General features: G+C 34.3%; 1 protein-coding gene across 3 annotated transcripts in view; it reads right to left on the bottom strand.

The window, feature by feature from the left end:
* Positions 1–398: 398 nt before the first annotated feature.
* Positions 399–20701, bottom strand: part of LOC111516249 (uncharacterized) — a 136066-nt gene continuing 115763 nt past the window's right edge. For 2 of the 3 annotated variants that reach the window (XM_074178431.1, XM_074178429.1), the window contains exon 5: positions 399–659. In XM_074178431.1, coding sequence (XP_074034532.1) covers positions 456–659 — 204 coding nt within the window. In that variant the 3' untranslated portion in view covers positions 399–455. Of the gene's footprint in view, positions 660–8463; positions 8584–20701 lie in introns of all 3 variants that reach the window. The other variant, XM_074178430.1, reaches the window with a different exon arrangement.

Raw genomic sequence — 20701 nt, forward strand, 5'->3', positions numbered from 1 at the left:
AATATGGGTTTAGAAAATAATATGATAATTGGCAAGCCTTTGTCGTCGATCCCATGCATTGGGAAAAACAAATGGTTTGACTTGAGTGTAAAATAATTTGTTGAAATTCAAAGCACCTGTTCACATAGTTTCATTTTGAATTATAAGAAATATAGGAAAACATGGGATTGCACGCATTTCGATCAATTGAGCTCATTGTATGAGACATTATTTCCAGAAGAAGGAAACGGTAATATAAATTCGAAAAAATTTCTTTCATACTCAAAGTTTTAGGAATTATGTGAAATGGAAGCGACTATTTCATTTTGTTTATGCGTCGAAAAAAATAATCGATACTGATTACGGATCATGTTGAACACTAAGAATATTGCTTTTTTTATCATATCAACAAATACTCATCACTGTTCACCATTTATTGAAAAATATTATCACAAATACATAACTAGTAAAATTGCTCAATTGATGCTGATTTCATGTATGTCTCCATAAACATCAGCCACAATGGGATCCGTTAACAAAGACCGATATTGTCCGTCGTATGAGACAAGACCTACGCTGAATGTGTACCGAGATTCATTTCCTTTGTAGACCAGAACTGGTCGAGTAACATAATATTTCTCATAGTTGCTTGATATGTTGGTGCCTGAGTATACGTATACCTGAAACAGCGGAAAAAATATTTCCATATATTGAAGAATATGAAAAACCATTTATTTGTTTGAAGGTAGTTGACAGTGTTTCTTGGTGCGCTTCATTAGTTCGGACTTCCATTGTCTAATATGATATAAATTGATTTGAAATACCGAAAAAATCTGTGAAAAATTATAATTAATTATAAAAGATTAGATGAAAAACTAACAATTATATTGAGCAAAACAGAAACTGAAATAACAATTGAATAAAATACAAACAATAACAAAAAAATTAAAAAATTAAACTATCAACACGAGATGAATATTAACAAGAAATGGAAATTTGAAATTAAATGATTCCGAACCAAGTTACTTCACGACGTTTCGATTGTTAATATCCACAATCGTCTTCGGGTGACAATAGGACTCATTTCTTCGAGATCTGACTATTTACAGGTCATTCGAGTGCTTTCACCTTCCCTTTTTCCCCCTCTCTGCTTCATCGGTTTTAGCGGAAGCTAGCCCTACGCTAGCTTGGCTAAAAGCGTTGTTGGACAACATATTTGTGGCTTCTTTGAATTTTCTCCTAAACCAGTGTTGTTCCTTTTGGATGAATTGAGCTTGATCCCACTTGATGTTATGTAGATGAGTCCAAACGTGCTCTGCTATACGGGATTTGCTGGTTTCTCCTCGATATGTGTGCTTCTTATGATCGGCAATGCGAACTTTCAATGGCCTCTTAGTTTATTCGATGTATGATTTTCCGCTCTCGCAAAGTATCCGGTAAATGCAATTCTTGGAATCACAGACCGTATTTGGTGGCCTGGTTTTTGTGAGGCTACTATGGATAATGTCCCCATATCTGAAGCAGTTTCTGATGTTATACTTGGACCCAATCCTTCATATCCTTTCCGATAATCCTCTGTTATAGGGAAGTACAAGTACTGGTTATGGCGGCTTTTTTTTTGTGGAGCTCTTGCTGTCTTCCAGCTATAACCTGTTCCACCATCACTTTGGAGTAACCATTCCGTTGAAGGTCAATTTTGATGATACCCAGTCTCTTTTCGAAACCTTCCTTTGTATTACAGAGCCCGAAAGCACGGTCTAGTAGGGTTTTGATGATTCCTCTCTCAGTCGATTGATGGTGGTTCGATTTCTGGTAGAGATACTGTTCTGCGTGAGTGGGTTTTCGATACACAGATTTCACATTTCCCATTCCGTGTCGGTCCTCTTCACCAATACGTCTAAGACGTCTAGGAATGGCAATTCGTGGTGGACTCCCTTCTCCATTGTGGAAGTGATGTTAGGACTTACGTTGTTGATGTGCTTCAGGAAGATGTCTAGTTCTTCATTCCCATGGTTTCATTTTATGAAGGTGTCGTCCACGTATCTCAACCAGACTCGGGACTTCAGAAAATAAATAGATAAGTACTTTTCGATCATTCCCATATTGATTTCAATTTAAGAGCCACCGGTAGACAGCTGTTTCAGCCTATTGGGCATCGTCAGTACCGGGCAGGCGGTCCTCGATTGAAGACAAAATGAGAAAAACCAAAAAAGTACTTGATAAAAAAAATAGCTGCGTAAACGCAAGCGAAACATAAGTGGAACCACCTATTGGTGTGACACCCAAGTCAACTTGTCGAATTTTTATGTCAGTGTTGGTGGTTTGACCAATCAACCGACAACTGCGGTAGCAGAAATTTGGGAAGTTGACTTGAGTGTCACACCAATAGGTGGTTCCACTTATGTTTCGCTTGCGTTAACGCAGCTATTTTTTTATCAAGTACTTTCTTGGTTTTTCTCATTTTGTCTTCAATCGAGGACCGCCTGCCCGGTACTGACGATGCCCAATAGGCTGAAACAGCTGTCTACCGGTGGCTCTTAAATTGAAATCAATATGGGAATGATCAAAAAGTACTCATCTATTTATATATACAGTGTCACACATAAAGTCCGCATCAAATGGGATTTTTTTTTGTTCATCTCTTCAAGCAACTTTTGATATCAACATCAGGTTGTGCTTTGGAAATGATGCCAAATGACATGCATATGACGGATCAAGTGATTTTTCTTCCCTGTCAAATTTGACATTTTTTCCAAAAAATGTTCAGAAAAGCAGTTATTGCTCGAAATTTCGAAAATCGGTAAAGAGAAAAGATGATTGTTTTTTTCATTTTTCACCCACATACCAATTTTTAGCTCTCTTGTACAAATTTAGTTTTTTTACAGTTTTTCGAAAATTTGACATTTGCCGATTTCTCAAATTTAGCCAAACCTCAACAAAGTTAGTGCTTCATACCTAGCTCATCTTTCCAACGCATTTTTCCTACCAATTGCAATCCTAAATACAACTTATTCCGCAAAAATTTAAAATACCAGAAAAAATTATGTCATAATGAAGCAAAGTTGATAAAGTTTTTAAAAACAGATAAATATTCCTCTTTATTTCTACTTTTTGCGAAATAGCTCGATACATAAGCATAATTAAAAACCCATATCAATGAAAAGTCAATGATTTATTCTTTACTGCACTTTTCAAACAGTTGAACTTTGATTAACTAATTACCGTAAAAACTGTAAAAAATTCTAACAAACATCTGTTAAAATAAAGTTATAATTCAAATCAAGAACACTAAATCAAATCGAAATATATGCCTAAACCATGTAAATACCAATAGAAATACAAAATAAAAAGTCACATTTCGGTGTGCCTTCCACCACGTTCAATACAATCAATTGTCCTTTTTAAAACATCTTTAACTGCATTCTTTATACTACGGGGTTTCGTGCTTACAACACATTCCCGAATAACTGCCTCTGAATGGTTTATATCTTGAAAAGGTCTTTGCTTATACACCTTTTGTTTTAAGTAACCCCACAAGAAAAAATCTAGTGAGGTTATATCAGGAGATCTAGGCGGCCAAAAGTGTTCCATATTGCGACTGATTACTTTGCCCCTAAATATTTCCAAAAGACGCTCTTTTACCACCCTTGTAGTATGAATAGGTGCACCATCACACTGATACCACACAACATTTCTTACTTGAAGGGGCATATTATCCAAAACTTCAGATAGTTCGGTATTCACAAAGTGTAGGTAGTCCGCAGGATTCAAATTATGTCTAAAAAAGTAGGATCCTATGATTTGATCGTTTAATATGCCACACCATACGTTCGTCTTGAACGAATATTGATCTCGACATTCGATTACGAAATGTGGGTTTTCTTTTGCCCACCACCTGCAGTTTTGCGAGCTCACAACGCCATTTGAAGAGAAGGTCGCTTCATCTGTCCATAAAATTTGATAAGGAGAATGATAATTTTCTTTTTTTTTTCCCTTGAAACCAAAAAGAAAAATACAAGCGCATATCGAAGTCCCTTTCTTTTAATGTATTAATAAATTTCGGTTTATAAGGCGTAAATTTATTTTTGTGTAAAAGACGTCGTACACTCTCTCGGTTAACATCTGTTCTATCTTCAATATCTTGAATACTTGTTTTTTTATGTTCTACGACATCCAAACATATTTCAAATTCCACTTCTTCAGTATGTCTAGAAGGCTGATGTTATTTTATAAAATTACTCTCAATCGAGTCAGTAGATTTAAACTTAGCTATTATCCTACTAACTGTTGACTGATGAATATTTCTTGCAGGATGTCTGGCATTGAAAATATCAGCTACTTGTCGGTGACCGGTATTCTCGCCGCATATTAAAACGATTTCAATTTTCTCTTGAAGATTCAGCATTTTTAACAACACACTAGGCAACGAATAAACTATTTCAAATCTAAAACTGATAAACACTATTTTGAGTTGTTCAACAAATGTCATATGACAATAAAATATTTTGCTCATTCAGTTCAGTTCAATTGTTTCCACAGTACCCTCAGTTTAATTTCGTTGTAAATTTTCGTAATTAGTAAATCAAAGTTTAACTGTTTGAAAAGTGCAGTAAAGAATAAATTATTGACTTTTCATTGGTATTGTTTTTTAATTATGCTTATGTATCAAGCTATTTCGCAAAAAGTAGAAATAAAGTGAAATATTTATCTGTTTTTAAAAACTGTATCAACTTTGCATCATTTTTGGCATAATTTTTTCTGGTGTTTTAAATTTTTGCGAAATAAGTTGTAGGAAGGTGAAGATTGGTGGAATAGTGAAACAACGTTTAATTCTTCTCTCTTAACCTACTGCATTTAACTCCAAACAGAACAAAAATTAATTCTTCAAAACAGTGAATTAGCTTTGGTGAAGTGAATGTGAATACAAACTTCATATTAAATGTGAGTATAAAACCATATTTTCTTCAAAAACTGTGGGCAATCACATTGTTTACGATCCGTCCTGAAAATTTTATGATAAGGATTACGGCTGGGGCACTATCCCACCATAATTCGAAAGCCAGCAGAATACCCAATTTCACCGTTCGGATTTTCAAATCGTAAATTATGGATGATAAAACACAACTGATTTTAGAGGAAATTAGAAAAACTAAAATAAAGTTGAAGAACAGCATTGAAGCGAGCGAGGCAAAAATTTTGCTCAAAATTGAGGATCTCAAGTTTAGAGTTCAACAACTCGAAGACGAGATTTCGTTCCTGAAAGGAAAATAGGAGAAATTAGAACGGAACGAAAAACGAAACAATTTTATTGTATTTGGGTGGTCCACACCTAACGAAAATATTACATTTAAATTCATTTGCAGTGAACTCAGTAAACAGGTGGAAGTCGAAGTGAAAGAATCAGACTTGAACAACTTTTATTGTCTTGGAAAAAAAGAGAAGCCTCCTGTGAAAATTGAATTTTTGTCTCACATCAAAAAAACTGAAATTATAAAAAATAGTAAAAAACTTTAAGGAAGCGAATTTTCTATAGCTCACGATTTAACTGATCAGCAGCGCAGAGAATTTTTTCACTGAAGGAGTATCTTCTCCAAGAGAGACGCAACGGCAAGAGGTGCTTCATCAAAGGGAGTAATTTAGTTATAGAAGATAAGGTATTCTCACTACAAGAATTACAAGAAGCGGAGCAAGAAACAGAGAGAAAGTGTAATAGCACGCCAGCCATCCCAACTCAGCCACCGCTATTACACTTGGAAGATAAAATTCAAATACCAAAAAACTTCAAAGACACTAAAACAAGTAATCAACTGAACAACACTCCAAAATCTAGCGGTAACACAAAGAAAATTCTGAAAGCTGACAAAACCATTAGATTACGATCAAACTCACAAAAAAAAAGAATAACTTTCAATTATCGATGCAGATTTTTTCTTCTGACTCATCAATTAATTATCCACGATAGCTCTTCTACAGTGAATACAATCATTCCATTTTTTTAAGTTCATGATCGATAGGTTGCATTTTTAATCGCAGGTTATCTGTGTAATCATAATCTTTTAGTTAATGAATTTACCTCAGCTCTTTCCTTTCCTCAATGGATCAATACATCCGTGATTTCAATGTAGATATGATCGAAACTTTCACCCTTCAAAACTACAATGAATGTGAGAATATTTTGGACGTCAACAAAAATTCATGCAATTTCAAAATACTTCATAACAATATTCGCAGCCTAAATAAGAATCTCGATGAATTTAAAGTTTTCCTCAGCGGTTTGAATTCTGATATAGATTGTGTGGCTTTAACAGAAACATGGGTGTTGAAAAATCCCGAACTGTATGGCATTCCAGGATATGATATGCTATATAGCGAAGATGATTTAAACCAAAATGACGGAGTAGTGATTTATATTCGATCCCACCTCAATTATTACCATAAAATAGTAAAGATAAACCATATTAAAGCTATCGAGTTGAAAGTTGAATTCGGAAATACTTATATATATTTATTTGCAATTTATCGACCCCCATCTACAACCCTTACGACTTCAGTAGGGACTTATATACATATTTACAAACTTGTTCTTCTGATACAGCTTCCTATTTCATATTTTTAGGCGACATCAACATTGATATTTTGAGAAATAACGATGTGACTGATGAATGTTTGAATATCCTGAGTGAGTTTGGCTATGTTTCCGCTATTAATAACCCGACTCGAATGCAAGGAGCAGTTCCCCTACTGCTTTAAAGAGTTTTTGCTATGGTAATTCGAACTGATATCACCGATCATTTTTCAACTGCGATTCAAATGATATTCGATACTCCTCAATGCAATAAAAAAATCACGCAAAAGACGATGACGCACATTAAACAATCCGAGTTAAGAAAAAATATGGAAAACATATCATGGGAGGTTGTCTTTAATGCTCCCTCAGCAGATTATGCTATGAACAGTTTCCTCAATATCATCAATAATGCCATAGAGCTATGTACAGTTCAAATAAGACCTAAAAGAAAAAACACAAAGATAGCGCCATGGATTACAAATGGTTTAGTGAAATCAGTTAATACAAAAAATGAACTTTTCAAACGCGTACGTTCGAATCCGATGAATATGCAGTTGAGGAATGATCTTAGAGTATATCAGAATAAACTAACAAATTCAATAAGAAGAGCAAAGTATGACTATTATCAGAAAAAAATTAAAATGAACTCGACAGACTCTAAATGCTTATGGGAAGTTGTAAAAGAAGTAAGCAACACACATAAAACGAAACGCCCCATTACTCAAATAAAAACTGAAGAGGATGGTACTGTAACAGATAAACATGCAATCGCCAATGAATTCAACTTTATATATTCCACCTTAGGAAAAAAAATGGCAGATAAGATAAAAAAAAACCCAAATTTCCTATATTTCCCTAAAACTGTACCAAATTCTTTTGTACTTCTTCCTACCAACAGAAATGAGATCAAAGAGGTTATCAAAGATGTAAAGCCAAAAAAATCCACTGAAACGTTGAAATCCATTTCCTTGTATATCGAGGACCCTTGGGCATTCATTTTCAATAGGTGTATGGATACAGGTTTCTGGCCAACAGCACTAAAAAAAACAATAGTTATTCCTTTATTCAAGAACGGCGATGAGACAGTGGTTACAAATTACAGACCCATTTCCCTTACTATACACCTGAACAAAGTTTTTGAAAAAATCCTTAAAAAAAGGTTAACATCGTACGTCTCGAAATATAACATAATATCTAATCGTCAGTTTGGGTTTCGCGAAAAAGTATCCACTCAGGACGCAATCATAGCTCTCATCACAGATATATCATCAGCTCTTAATGAAAATAAACCATGCTTATGCGTATTCATCGACTTGTCGAAGGCATTCGACACAGTTGACTATGACGTTCTATTGAAATCCTTGGAGGATATTGGTATAAGAGGCAAAACTTTGAATTTGTTCAGAAGTTACCTCACTGATAGATTCCAGTATGTGAGAATTGATGACGCGAGTGACACGCGAAAAACTGTTATTGGGGTTTCCCAAGGCACGGTTTTAGGACCAATCCTTTTCAACATATATGTGAATGGACTGTACTCTATCGAAAACAAAGGTAAAATATTAGGTTTTGCAGACGATACGGCTATTTTCTACAAGGCGAATGGCTGGGAGGAACTGAAAAGTTGTGTTGAAACTTATCTCGGATCAATAAAAAATTGGCTTGAACATCGATTGTTGACAGTAAATTTCGATAAAATTCATTATCTACCCTTCAGTTGCAATAATTTCAGTAATCCTTCTTTTTCACAATTGAAGATTGAACAACATGTAATACTTCCCGAATCAAAAGTGGAATATCTAGGTGTGATAATTGATTCACATCTCAAGTGGAAGGCACATATTCAATATAATATCTGTAATAAGTTACGTTGTATACTATACAAATTCAAATATTTGTTGAAAATACTGACATACTCTGATCTCAAAATTCTATATCACGCACTCGTGGCGAGTCATCTGAGCTATGGAATCGCTTGCTGGGGTGGAACATTCCATATACACCTTCGTCCACTTGAGGTGCTCCAAAACAGGTTCCTGAAATGGATACTATCAAAAACACCACATTATTCAACAGAATCATTGTATTCCGAAGCTAAAGTTTTCGATATCCGCCAACTGTTTTACTATAATATTGTCATAGCTTATTACAAGAACATATGTTTCACTCTTCCGACTCACTTATACAACACCCGTAAAAAAAATAACCACGTTATTCCACAAACGCAAAAATCAATTTTCCAGCATTCATACAATTACCTTGCTCCTAAGCTGTTCAATACTATTCCCGACGAAATGCGCAGTATCACAATTATTCATTTGTTCAAGAAAAAATTAAGATTATTCTTATTATCTCAACCAAGAAATTTTTTTGCTGAACTTGTTGACAAAAAAAATATTTGAAATTTGTGTGTTATGTTTGTTATATACCTGAACCCATATGATGCATATGTTTGCATGTACATCATTAACATCAATTCATTTAAGTATAAAGCAGTTTTATAATATAATGTATAATGCGCGTTATTATTTTTTTGAATTTTTTACAACAGTACCTATTATGAATTGAAAAATATCACCCTTCTGATCGTTCACCTTCTAGGTTTACAATTTGGTCATTTTATAGCCCTAACATTATTTTAAAAGAAGTGTCTGTATGTATTTGTGTGTGTATGTCTTAAGTTTTCTTTTTTAGGCGAAACAAGTGCTTCTGCACTTATTGCCATTTTACTTCATTCAACATAGCTATTATTTGTTTGTATGATTATAATTATTCTTTTTTATGAATAAAGTCATTATTATTTTTTTTTTTTTTCACCGTAGTGTGCGCTGGTCAGGCCCTATCCCCCGAAGCCCCGATACATTCGGGAGGGCGCGCCAGCATAATCAACCAATGACCACTCCCCACACCGTGGGGTAAGTGATCATTGGGTCCGAGAATCATGTGCCCTGAGCAAACGCAGTGAGCCAAGAATGACAGCCTTCTGCATCTGTGCGGCTAAGATTTCTGCCTTAGTGCGGCAAGCCGGTATGATTTTGAGATTCGAGAGTAGAGAAGACATCATTCCACCAAGGACTCCAATAATCAGAACGACCATCTTGACAGAGTGATCTGGATAGAGTCTGCGGAGTTCGAAGAGAAAATCTCGATATTTTATCCGTTTTTCCTCCTCTTTTCTGACGATATTCGTCTCGCCAGGAGCTGAAAACTCCACGACAAATATCGTTTTGGTCTGGTGGTCGAGAAGGACTACATCAGGCTTATTAGCTTGTATGAGCCTGAGGGTGGGGAACGAATAGTTCCAATAAATTCGGCACTTCTCGTTCCCCACAACGGATTCAATATCCCCCGGAGCGTAGGGCAACACCGGTGTCTCGTCAATACCGTAAGAGTGCCGTAAGAGTGCCGTATTATTATTATTATTATTATTATTATTATTTAGAATTGCAATTGGTAATAAAAATGCGTTGGAAAGATGAGTTAGGCATAAAGCACTGACTTTGTTGAGTTTTGGCTAAATTTGAGAAATCGGCAAATGTCAAATTTTCGAATAACTGTAAAAAAACTAAATTTGTACTAGCTAAAAATTGGTATATGGGTGAAAAATGAAAAAACAATGATCTTTCTCCCTACCGATTTTCGAAATTTCGAGCAATAACTGCTTTTCTGAACATTTTTTGGAAAAAATGTCAACTTTGACAGGAAAGAAAAATCACTTGATCGGTCATATGCATGTCATTAAGCATCATTTTTAAAGCACAACCTAATGGAGATGTCAAAAGTTGCTTGACGAGATGAACAAAAAAAAATCCCATTTGATGCGGACTTTATGTGTGACACTGTATACGTATATATACACTGTATATATATATATTTATATATATATATATATATATATATATATTAGAGGTGTGTGAAGGTTCGACGACTGTCCAGTTAAAGAAGAATCATTTGAAATTTTCGGGTATACTGTCAATAAGGGGATGGTAAAATAAGTGAACCCTTTTTTCTGTTCTAACTTTCGAGTCTGTATTGGCTCTCCATCAGGAACTCTACAATCAATTGATTGATTTTAATATTTATTCAACAAATTGTGAAATGTGTGACACTTACAAAAGTGAGGTTAGTAATCCCTTTCACTTGCCGCGATTTGTAAACATAACATTTCCAAACGACAAACACTCTCGGTAAAAACTATTTTCATGTTGTTTCTTACCAAGAGAAAGGTATATATAGTTTCAATAGGTTTCTCATGTTTATAAACAAGTTTACCTCAAAATTGAATGTTTATCAATTGTTTGCTGGATTTTTTGGGTCTTATTTTTTCTGTGACAGGAGCAAACAATGGATGAAAAATACATTCCATAGTGGGATTTTTATAACTGCATTTTGAAAATGTCAGTTTGCCGTCTGAAATGTCAGTGCAAAAAATGTATCGAATTTTGAAGTAGAACCCATGTATATTCACTGAATGGATACTTCGAGATATCCAATGGTTGTAAGAGGTAGCTGCAACAAATATCTTGGAAGAAGCGGCAGCATTATAATCCCAATAGCTCCTGAAATTCCAGTTGAAGTTAACATGCTGAATTCTCTATCATAAACATGTAATGTTGCTTGATGATGAAGCATCACTACACTATAGATATATATATATATATATATATATATATATATATATATATATATATATATATATATATATATATATATATATATATATATATATATATATATATATACAGGGTGTCCCTGGACTTCCTCTTTTCCTCTCGGGAATGTATAGATGGGGTCAAAATATCACCAGTACTTCATATAACTTTTTTTCCTAAAAGTCTTCGTAACCAAGTTACGGGCCCTCGAAGTTACAAAATGAAAAATGTTTTTCTTTGATAACTTTTCAAGTGAATATTCAAAATCATCCAAATTTTGGTAATTGACTAAACAAATGAATTCCGTCGATGAGCTTTCATGCAGGAGTCAGTTGTTTTGCTACAAAGTCAGGAACGGACTACCCCCGATGGTCCACACCCCAAAACTTTGAAATGACAGATATTTTTCAATGTTTTTCAACAAAATAAGGTTACTTGAACAATTTTATGAATAAAAGTACTCGTGTGGAAAGTCGATCGGAGCAACGAGTCTTGATAAAAATGTAGTTTCACTCGACGACATCAAACCCGCTCGTCCACCATTATTTGAAATGAATAATTATCAAAGCAGAAATAATAATGATAACGTTAATTCAACAACATTTATAACAGGAATAATACAAAGTATGCTAGAATGAAGTCGTAAACAAAAAGTACAGTACCTATATGGAAGTTTAAGTCACAATTGTGATAGCAGATATTTTTTCAAAAGAAATATCAAGTTCTGTAGATTCGTGGTGTTTTTAAACTAACAAGCTACTCTACTATGAAATATCGAATTCATTCCATATTTTGTATGTACATAATACGTGTGGAATAATCACGTTTCGTGTTGATCAGTTATCTGAATCTCATGAAACTCAACATTCGAATGTTTCAAATTCTTCTTCACAGCTAAACTGTTGAGGAGTTTCACTTATAATTATAATTTTATGGGAGAAATTCTTTAACACGAATCTAAATTTAGCTAAAAAAACGCACATTGGAAAAAATATTTACTATACTAATAAAAAGCAAACGAATGAACTACAAAAACGGCTGCACATGATCAGGTGAAAAATATCCAGGGAATAATTATGTTCCATTTCTTTCACAGATGTTGACAAAAAATGAGAAACTGGAATGCGATTTTGTTTTGTTGAGTGGTGCGTTGTCATATGACTATCATTGTATTGTCAATATTCTATAGGATATTTTGATTTTTTTTGATATGGCCGAACAGTTTACATTCAATGAATATGCAGATATGCATGTATTTTATGGACGAGCATTTTGTAATGCTGCAGAAGCTCGTCGTCTGAATTCCGAGCATTTTCCCAATCGAACGGTACCGTCAAGAGAAACATTCGAGCGTGTCGATCGCAGCTTGAGGGAGACAGGTATGTAATAATTGATAACTAATTTGAGCACGTTGTTTTATTTCGATATTATTGTAGGTACAGTTTTGCCAAAACGAGGTGGTGAGGGCGCTCCTAGGACTGTACGTACCGTTGTATTGGAGGAAAATATTTTGGAAGCCGTCGCTGATGATCCTTCAATGAGCATCAGAAATCTATCAGAACAGTTCCATACATCCAAGTCCACTATTCATAGAATAATTAGGGAACAACTGCTCCACCCATTTCACATCCAGAAGGTACATGCCATGACACCTCAAGATTTTCCAGCACGACTGAAATATGCCAATTGGTTCATGGATAGGCAAAGAGAGGATATGACTTCTATTAATCGAGTTTTATTCACTGATGAAGCAGGTTTCAGTAGAGATGGAGTTATCAACTCTCATAATCTCCATATATGGGCCGAAGAAAATCCCCATGGGATATTGCAAACCAAACACCAACGGAAATTCAACGTGAATGTTTGGGCTGGTATCATAGGAAACCATCTTATAGGACCATTCGTTCTACAGGACCGATTGAATGGAAAACGTTATTTGGAGTTCATTCAGAACGATTTGAATGGACTTTTGGAACATGTTCCATTGCAAACCCGAAGAGATATGTGGTTTATGCATGATGGCGCTCCTCCTCATTTTAGTTTGATTGTGCGTGACCATCTGAACCATATTTTCCACAATAGATGGATTGGTAGAGGTGGGCCATATTCATGGCCATCGCGGTCTCCGGATTTAAATCCATTGGATTTCTTTCTGTGGGGGCATCTAAAAAGCCTTGTTTACGCTACACCTATTCACACAAGAGATGCATTGTTGAATAGAATAACATTACATTGTGAAGCCATACGAAACGACCCTGGAATGCTATTTCAAGTACAGAGAGGGTGTCTTCGCAGACTAAGAAAATGTATAGAGAGAGAAGGTGGTCAAATCGAGCAGTTTCTGTAGCGGATTTTTCATTTCTGTTTGCTCTTGAGGCTCTTGAGATTCGTTAGTTAAACGTGTTTGCATTATAAAAATTCGTTATGAACATTTTACCTATCATTTCCATTTTCCTTAAAAACTAATATTTTCGAATAATGGTAGACATCTCAGGATAAATGTTGTTGAATTAACGTTATCATTATTATTTCTGCTTTGATAATTATTCATTTCAAATAATGGTGGACGAGCGGGTTTGATGTCGTCGAGTGAAACTACATTTTTATCTAGACTCGTTGCTCCGATCGACTTTCCACACGAGTACTTTTATTCATAAAATTGTCCAAGTAACCTTAATTTGTTGAAAAATATCTGTCATTTCAAAGTTTTGGGGTGTGGACCATCGGGGGTAGTCCGTTCCTGACTTTGTAGCAAAACAACTGACTCCTGCATGAAAGCTCATCGAAGGAATTCATTTGTTCAGTCAATTACCAAAATTTGGATGATTTTGAATATTCACTTGAAAAGTTATTAAAGAAAAACATTTTTCATTTTGTAACTTCGAGAGCCCGTTACTTGGTAACGAAGGATTTTAGGAAAAAAAGTTATATGAAGTACTGGTGATATTTTGACCCCATCTATACATTCCGGAGAGGATATATATATATATATATATATATATATATATATATATATATATATATATATATATATATATATATATATATATATATAGAGTGGTTTGAAACTCTGGCCATTGAAGAAGCTCACAAGAAGCCTCGAGTCTGGTTGAGATACTTGGACGACACCTTCATAGTATAGAACCATGAGAATGTAGAACTAGACACCTTCCTGAAGCACATCAACAACGTCAGTCCTTCCATCACTTCCACAATGGAGAAGGAAGTCCACCACGAATTGCCATTCTTAGACGTATTGGTGAAGAGGACCGACACGAAATGGGAAATATCTGAGTATCGAAAACACATTTACACATGACAGTATCTGAACCAGGAGCCTAATCATCATCAATCGACTAAAAGAGGAATCATCAAGACCTCACTAGACCGTGCTTTCGGGCTCTGTAATACAAAAGACGGTCTCAAAAAGGAACTAGGCATCATCAAAAATGATCCTTCAACGAAATGGTTAGTCCAAAGTGATGGTGAAACAAGCTTCAGTTAGACGACAGCAAGATCTCCATAAGGAAGAGAAGCCGCCACAACCAGTACTTGTACTTCCCTACATCAGAGGATTTTCGGAAAGGATAAGAAGGATTGGGTCCAAGTATAACATCAGAAACTGCTTCAGATATGGGGACATTATCCATAGTAGCCTCACAAAAACTAGGCTACCAAACGGGGACTGCGATTCCAAGAATTGCATCTACTAGATACCTTGCGAGAGCGGAGAATCATACTAAGAGGCCATTGAAAGTTAGCATTGCCGAGCATAAGGAACACATACAGCAAGAGAAACCAGCAAATCAGGAATAGCACGTTTGGACTCATCAACATAACATCAAGTGGGCTCAAGCTGAAATCATCTATAAGGAAGAACACTGGTTAAGGAGAATGTTCAAAGAAGCCGCATATATGTCGTTCAACAACGCGTTTAGCCAAGCTAGCGTAGAGATACGTGATATATGGAAACTTCTCATCAAGCGGAACACGGCCAACTCCCGCCAAACGGTCAGGTTTTGCTAAAACCGATGAAGCGGTGAGAAGGAGGAGGTGATAGGTGAAAGCACTCGAATGACCCATAAATAGTCAGGTCACGGAGGAATAAGTATAGTTATCACCCGAAGACGATTGTGGATTCTAACAATCGAAACGTCGTGAAGTAACTTGGTTTGGACTCTTTTGATTTTTAATTTTCATTTCTTGTTAATAATTTTTTTTCAATTTTTATCTAGCGTTGAAAGTTTCATTTTTGAATTTTTTTGGCTGTTGTATTTTATTTCATTGTAATTTATATGCATTGTAATTTCGGTTTTTTTTGCTTAATATAATTGTTAATTTTTCAGCTAATCTTTTTTTCAATTTTTACATATTCTTTTCGGTAGTTCAAATCAATTTATATTATATTAGACAATGGGAGTCCGAACTATTGAAATGAATCATTTATTGGTACCATCAAGTTGTAATTTTTTCAAATTTTCATAACTCATATTCCACAGAAAGAGTATGATGAAGAAATCAATGCTCACGTTTTCGAACTTTCTGATAGATGAATACATCTCTTTTTTAATATTGAGGAATGAAGATATGAAAATTGGAAAACCATTACGTTACCACATTTTTTGGTATATTATCATCTCATGTCAACACACCATATATCATGCTTCAGACAATCAGCCAATCACCTCACATTCTTTCCTACCTCTGGAAAACCCAGCTACCAGTAGCATGAATTCTCAGAAGTAATCTATATTAAATCTAAATTTGTGAATATTTCTAATTTGTTTCGCTTCCGATATATAATTATCATGTTACTAAATCTGAATATAATCATACACTCAATTGCATGAAAAACGATCACTTCGAAATGTTAACAAATTTTTATTTTGAATAACTCTTTCATCTATTTCAGTTCTGACAATTGTTTCAATAGATGGAAGGAAATTCCCCTTTTAAAAAAACGCCATCTATGGATTCGATAGAAATATCAAATCAATCAAAGATAAACCAGGGTTGTCTTTGCAACTGACCGCCTTAGGGAGTCGGATGCAAAGATAAGCTTCAACATCGACCATCGACGGGATTCGTCCTGTGTCTAGCACAAACGGGTCGAAACAAAAATGTCTGGTGTTGAATCATAAATACGTTATATGTAGACTCTAGTTCCCAACTAGTTGACTTTCAGTGAAAGCTACAAGGACATACAGATGGAGAACGGACGATGGATTTTCACTTCCCATCGTTCAACCCGTGCTAATAATCGCACCGTAAAAAGTAGGACCTCGTTATTTTCAGCACGCACAAAGACAATCGAGTCGAGCAATGCATTTGCAGTTCAACTTAACACCACTGATGAGATCTACAGTACATTTCTTCAATGTTCCCCCCGTTTTATTTTTTGAACGTGTCAACTCAAAAAATTTAAATCTGGGATAATGAAATTAATGCATGAGTACTTTATTTTGAAGTAAAATTGACAGATGAAACTTTCAAGATGGCGACTGGCCGCATTTGAAAAAAAATTAAATGGAAAGGGGGATCTTGTGACACATCATTTTGGAGCTCCTGACGAATACTTCACAACACCAGCTCACACAGCACCAGATGTTCATAAAATATTTCCTTTATGTCATAGAACGAACATATATATTCCAAATATTCATAGAATATTCTTGGGATATATACATGCCTTAAGAATAATGATAGAAATATGCTTGAATGAATATGGCAAGATCATTCCCGAAAGAATGTTCATAGAATGTCTATAAATGGATTATTCTCCCGTGAATATTCTAAGAATATTGTCGATCGAGTATACCATATGATTCATTCTAAGAATATATCTCCACGCTCTATTTTGGAATATTCTATACGATGTATTACTGAAATTTTCAATTATCTTATGATAGCGTATTCAAATAATTCAATATTATTAAGAACAAAAATATTTGAAGATTTTAATCGAATGCATAACCTAACTTTTCGAACTCAACGCGATGATTCTGACGAATTGCTCCAACTGCAACTCTTGGAAACGACAAAAAAATTCGAATGGGCCAATAAATGAACCAATTGCATCAATGAATCAGTTTATTCTCATACTATTTGTCTTTTTTTACCTAGAACTATTCAATTACAAAGCGACAAATCCGGACAACAGAGAAATGGGAAAGTGAAGTATTGGACTAAACGTTTCTCATTGGTCAATTGAAGTGTAGCGCGCGACAGACAACGTTGGGCAGCTTTTCGTTGAAATCTACATGGTGTTATTGTCAAAGTATAATTCTCTCATGTTAGTGTACCATTTATAGTTACAGGCTGTCCAATTTGGAGCACAGCGAATAGTTTGCTTTTGCATGTTCAAACAGTAGAGTTACATATTCAGTCTTCAAGAAAAGTAAGAAATGAAATAGTATCCATAATAAAGTCATGGTGCTTAACCTACAATACCTCATTTCAGACTAAGTACATGTTTGAACTAGAGCGATCACAGTTGTGTATCTTCATTAGAGAAAAGTACTTACTAAGACACATTCTTTCATATCATTTGTTTTCATAATTTTTATCACTCTTTTTCAAGAAAGTATCAATATGCCCAAAAGGAAACGAAGTGGTACCTGACACAAGAAGGTGCGGCAAGAAACAGAAAACGTAAAGAGTACTTTTCAACAAGAGAATGCAAGTTGCTTTGCAAGTCATAAAAAGTTGTAAATGTTCATGAGGAAACTATGAGAAAAATATCTATTTGATTTTCATTCCAATTTTATTGTGCCACTTTCAAATAGTGATATTATTGTGCCACTTTCAAATAGTGATAATAACGTTGATGTTGGACAAGTATCAGAAAAACTTTTCTGGTGAGCAAAGTATGGATAACTTCAAGTAAGTGAAATTCATTGGAGAACCCATTTGTTGAAGTGGGAAACCTATATCTCGCTCATTTCTTGATGTAATACATTAATTCTTGTTCAATGAAATGATATATCTATTATTTTTTAATTAGTGCTGATGATTTCACAGAGTTGTTATTTTAGTATATTTTTCAGTATACATTTTTTTGAGAGTAGGAACATCCTAATTTGAATACATTTCTGATATTTGTAACATGACAATACTCAGGAATATTTTGAATAAAATCTCGAATTCGATTTTTGATTTTTCATATTGGTAGAAACGTCAAATATTTCAGTGCATATATATATATATATATATATATATATATATATATATATATATATATACAGATAAGTACTTATCTATTTATTTTTTGATTTTCATGGAATTATTTTCCTGCAGCTTGACTGCATTAACCTTTCTAGATTTCATATATATATATATATATATATATATATATATATATATATATATATATATATATATATATATATATATATATATATATATATATATATATATATATATATATAACATATAACATATTTGAAGAATATTCTATGGTGATTCCCTATTTTCTATTCCTCCAATAGAGTATGAATATCCTGAATATTTCATGAATATTCCTTGGGTTCTATTCCTGGAATATTGTCAATAGAATATTCCTAAGGCATATTCTTAAAATGTATCAAAGGTTCGCCAGGAGCACTTCCAGGGAATATTCCCCAGACGATATATATCCATGGCATATTCATAGCATGTAACTTAAATGCATATTCATGGAATATTTCTGGAATATCTATTTCTGGGAGAATATCAAGTCAATATCAAAGCTACCTACTACGAAATGGCCGAACATTCAATAATTTCTTGAAGACGAACACAATAATATGGATATTTCTAGAAATATTTCTTATGATCTGCCATGTGGCAATTCCAACAACCAGATAAGGTTTGCTAAGCTATTTTTTGTTTATAAAAACGACAAAAAATGTCAGTACGACAATGAACATCAGTGTTCAGTTAGAATATCCCCATTCAGTTTTCGGTTTTACTATTAGAAAGGTACAACGTCAACAATCTCTAAAATGGTCCATTCTCGTTCATTGGAAGAGAAAATTAAAGCAATTTTTATCTACGGTGCGACGCGTAACGTTCATGAGACCGAAGTGATTTTCAATGAACGTTTTCCGAATCGTCCTATCTGTAGAAAATATTTGAGGGAACTTGTATCCAAATTCACAACTATCGGTAACAAAACAAAATAAGATTAAAAACATGGTATTTAGTTTTTCGTTGATAACTCAAAAAATATTAATATTCAAGCCATTTTGCCATCTTGTCACAATCATGTCGCAGGAATTGCGAAGGCTGCTTCTCAAAAGCTTGGGACACTGTTCCAAACCAGAAAACTATACACACCTCAACAACTTTTGATGCTTCTTGAAGCTCAGATCAGACATTCTTTGAAGAATTGTTCTCATGTTGAAGTGAAAAACTAGTTGAATTAGTGAGATTCTTTTTATTTGACCACTGTATTTTGATAAGATATTTAATATTTTTGATACAAAGGAACCTAAGGTGAAAAACTTCACATTCGTCGACCTTTGATAGTAGTTCCTGAAAAATTACGATTTCTCAATGAATTTTGCTACTCAATGAATTTTGCTCCTGTACCCCGTGAGGTGTGAATTTGGAAACGTACCTGAGAGGAACCAAGGTTGGTGACCTCATACATTTGAAATACTTCATCTCCGCTCTCGTCTTTCGAAGATAATCAACATTCACAATATCACATCAGGGATACCAGATTCATTGCCCGAATCTCAGAATTTGTTGTTTTTAATTAATTTTACGTCGTCATTTTCATTTTCCGAGGGCAAAGACGGAAGTTTTTTTTTTCTTTTTTTGTGTTCTATGGCGATTCCGCATCTATGAAGAGAAACTTGAACAGTGATTATCCATTATAAATTGATATAAAATATGAGTAACTTTTCCGAAATGTCAGTCATAAAAAGGAGAGTTCATAATTCCAAGTACTTTAAGAAATATTTCTATCGCTCATATTATTGTTCACGATGAACAATAACAAGATGAGACTTTCTTATAATCATTAGATTATAAATTGAAAATTCATAGCGCTTCTATGAATCCCCATTCTTTTGATTATACGATTAGTCGAAGACTAGTGTCAGTTCATTTCCGCATTTACGTTACTGTAACATATAAGAAGTTTTTAAAACTTTCCAAAGTTTTTAAACAGCCAGGTGTGGCATGAGAACTATGAACAACGACAAAGATGAACTCTTTCATAAATCACTTTCTACAACGTGAAATTATTCATAAAGAATCAAGTTTTGGAACTTCAAACTCGGATAATAATTCTTGAGTTATTGGGCGACAATCACTACGTACTATGATATGATATTCAAACACGGCCGTTAAATTAATATTTTCTTATAAAAAACAGTTTTGCCACATCTGTAAATTTAGGAATCTATATTGATAACATTTTCACAAGAAGTGAGATTCCTGATGATTTTCATTTAAAGAGAAGTTCGTTATTTGAATCGTATCGGAAGAGTTGTAGAAAAGATGCAACTTCGAA

The sequence above is a fragment of the Leptinotarsa decemlineata genome, unplaced genomic scaffold, assembly GCF_025532065.1.
Source record: "Leptinotarsa decemlineata unplaced genomic scaffold, Ldec_3_MD MMD2_tig00003798_RagTag_RagTag, whole genome shotgun sequence".
Lineage (NCBI taxonomy): Eukaryota > Metazoa > Arthropoda > Insecta > Coleoptera > Chrysomelidae > Leptinotarsa > Leptinotarsa decemlineata.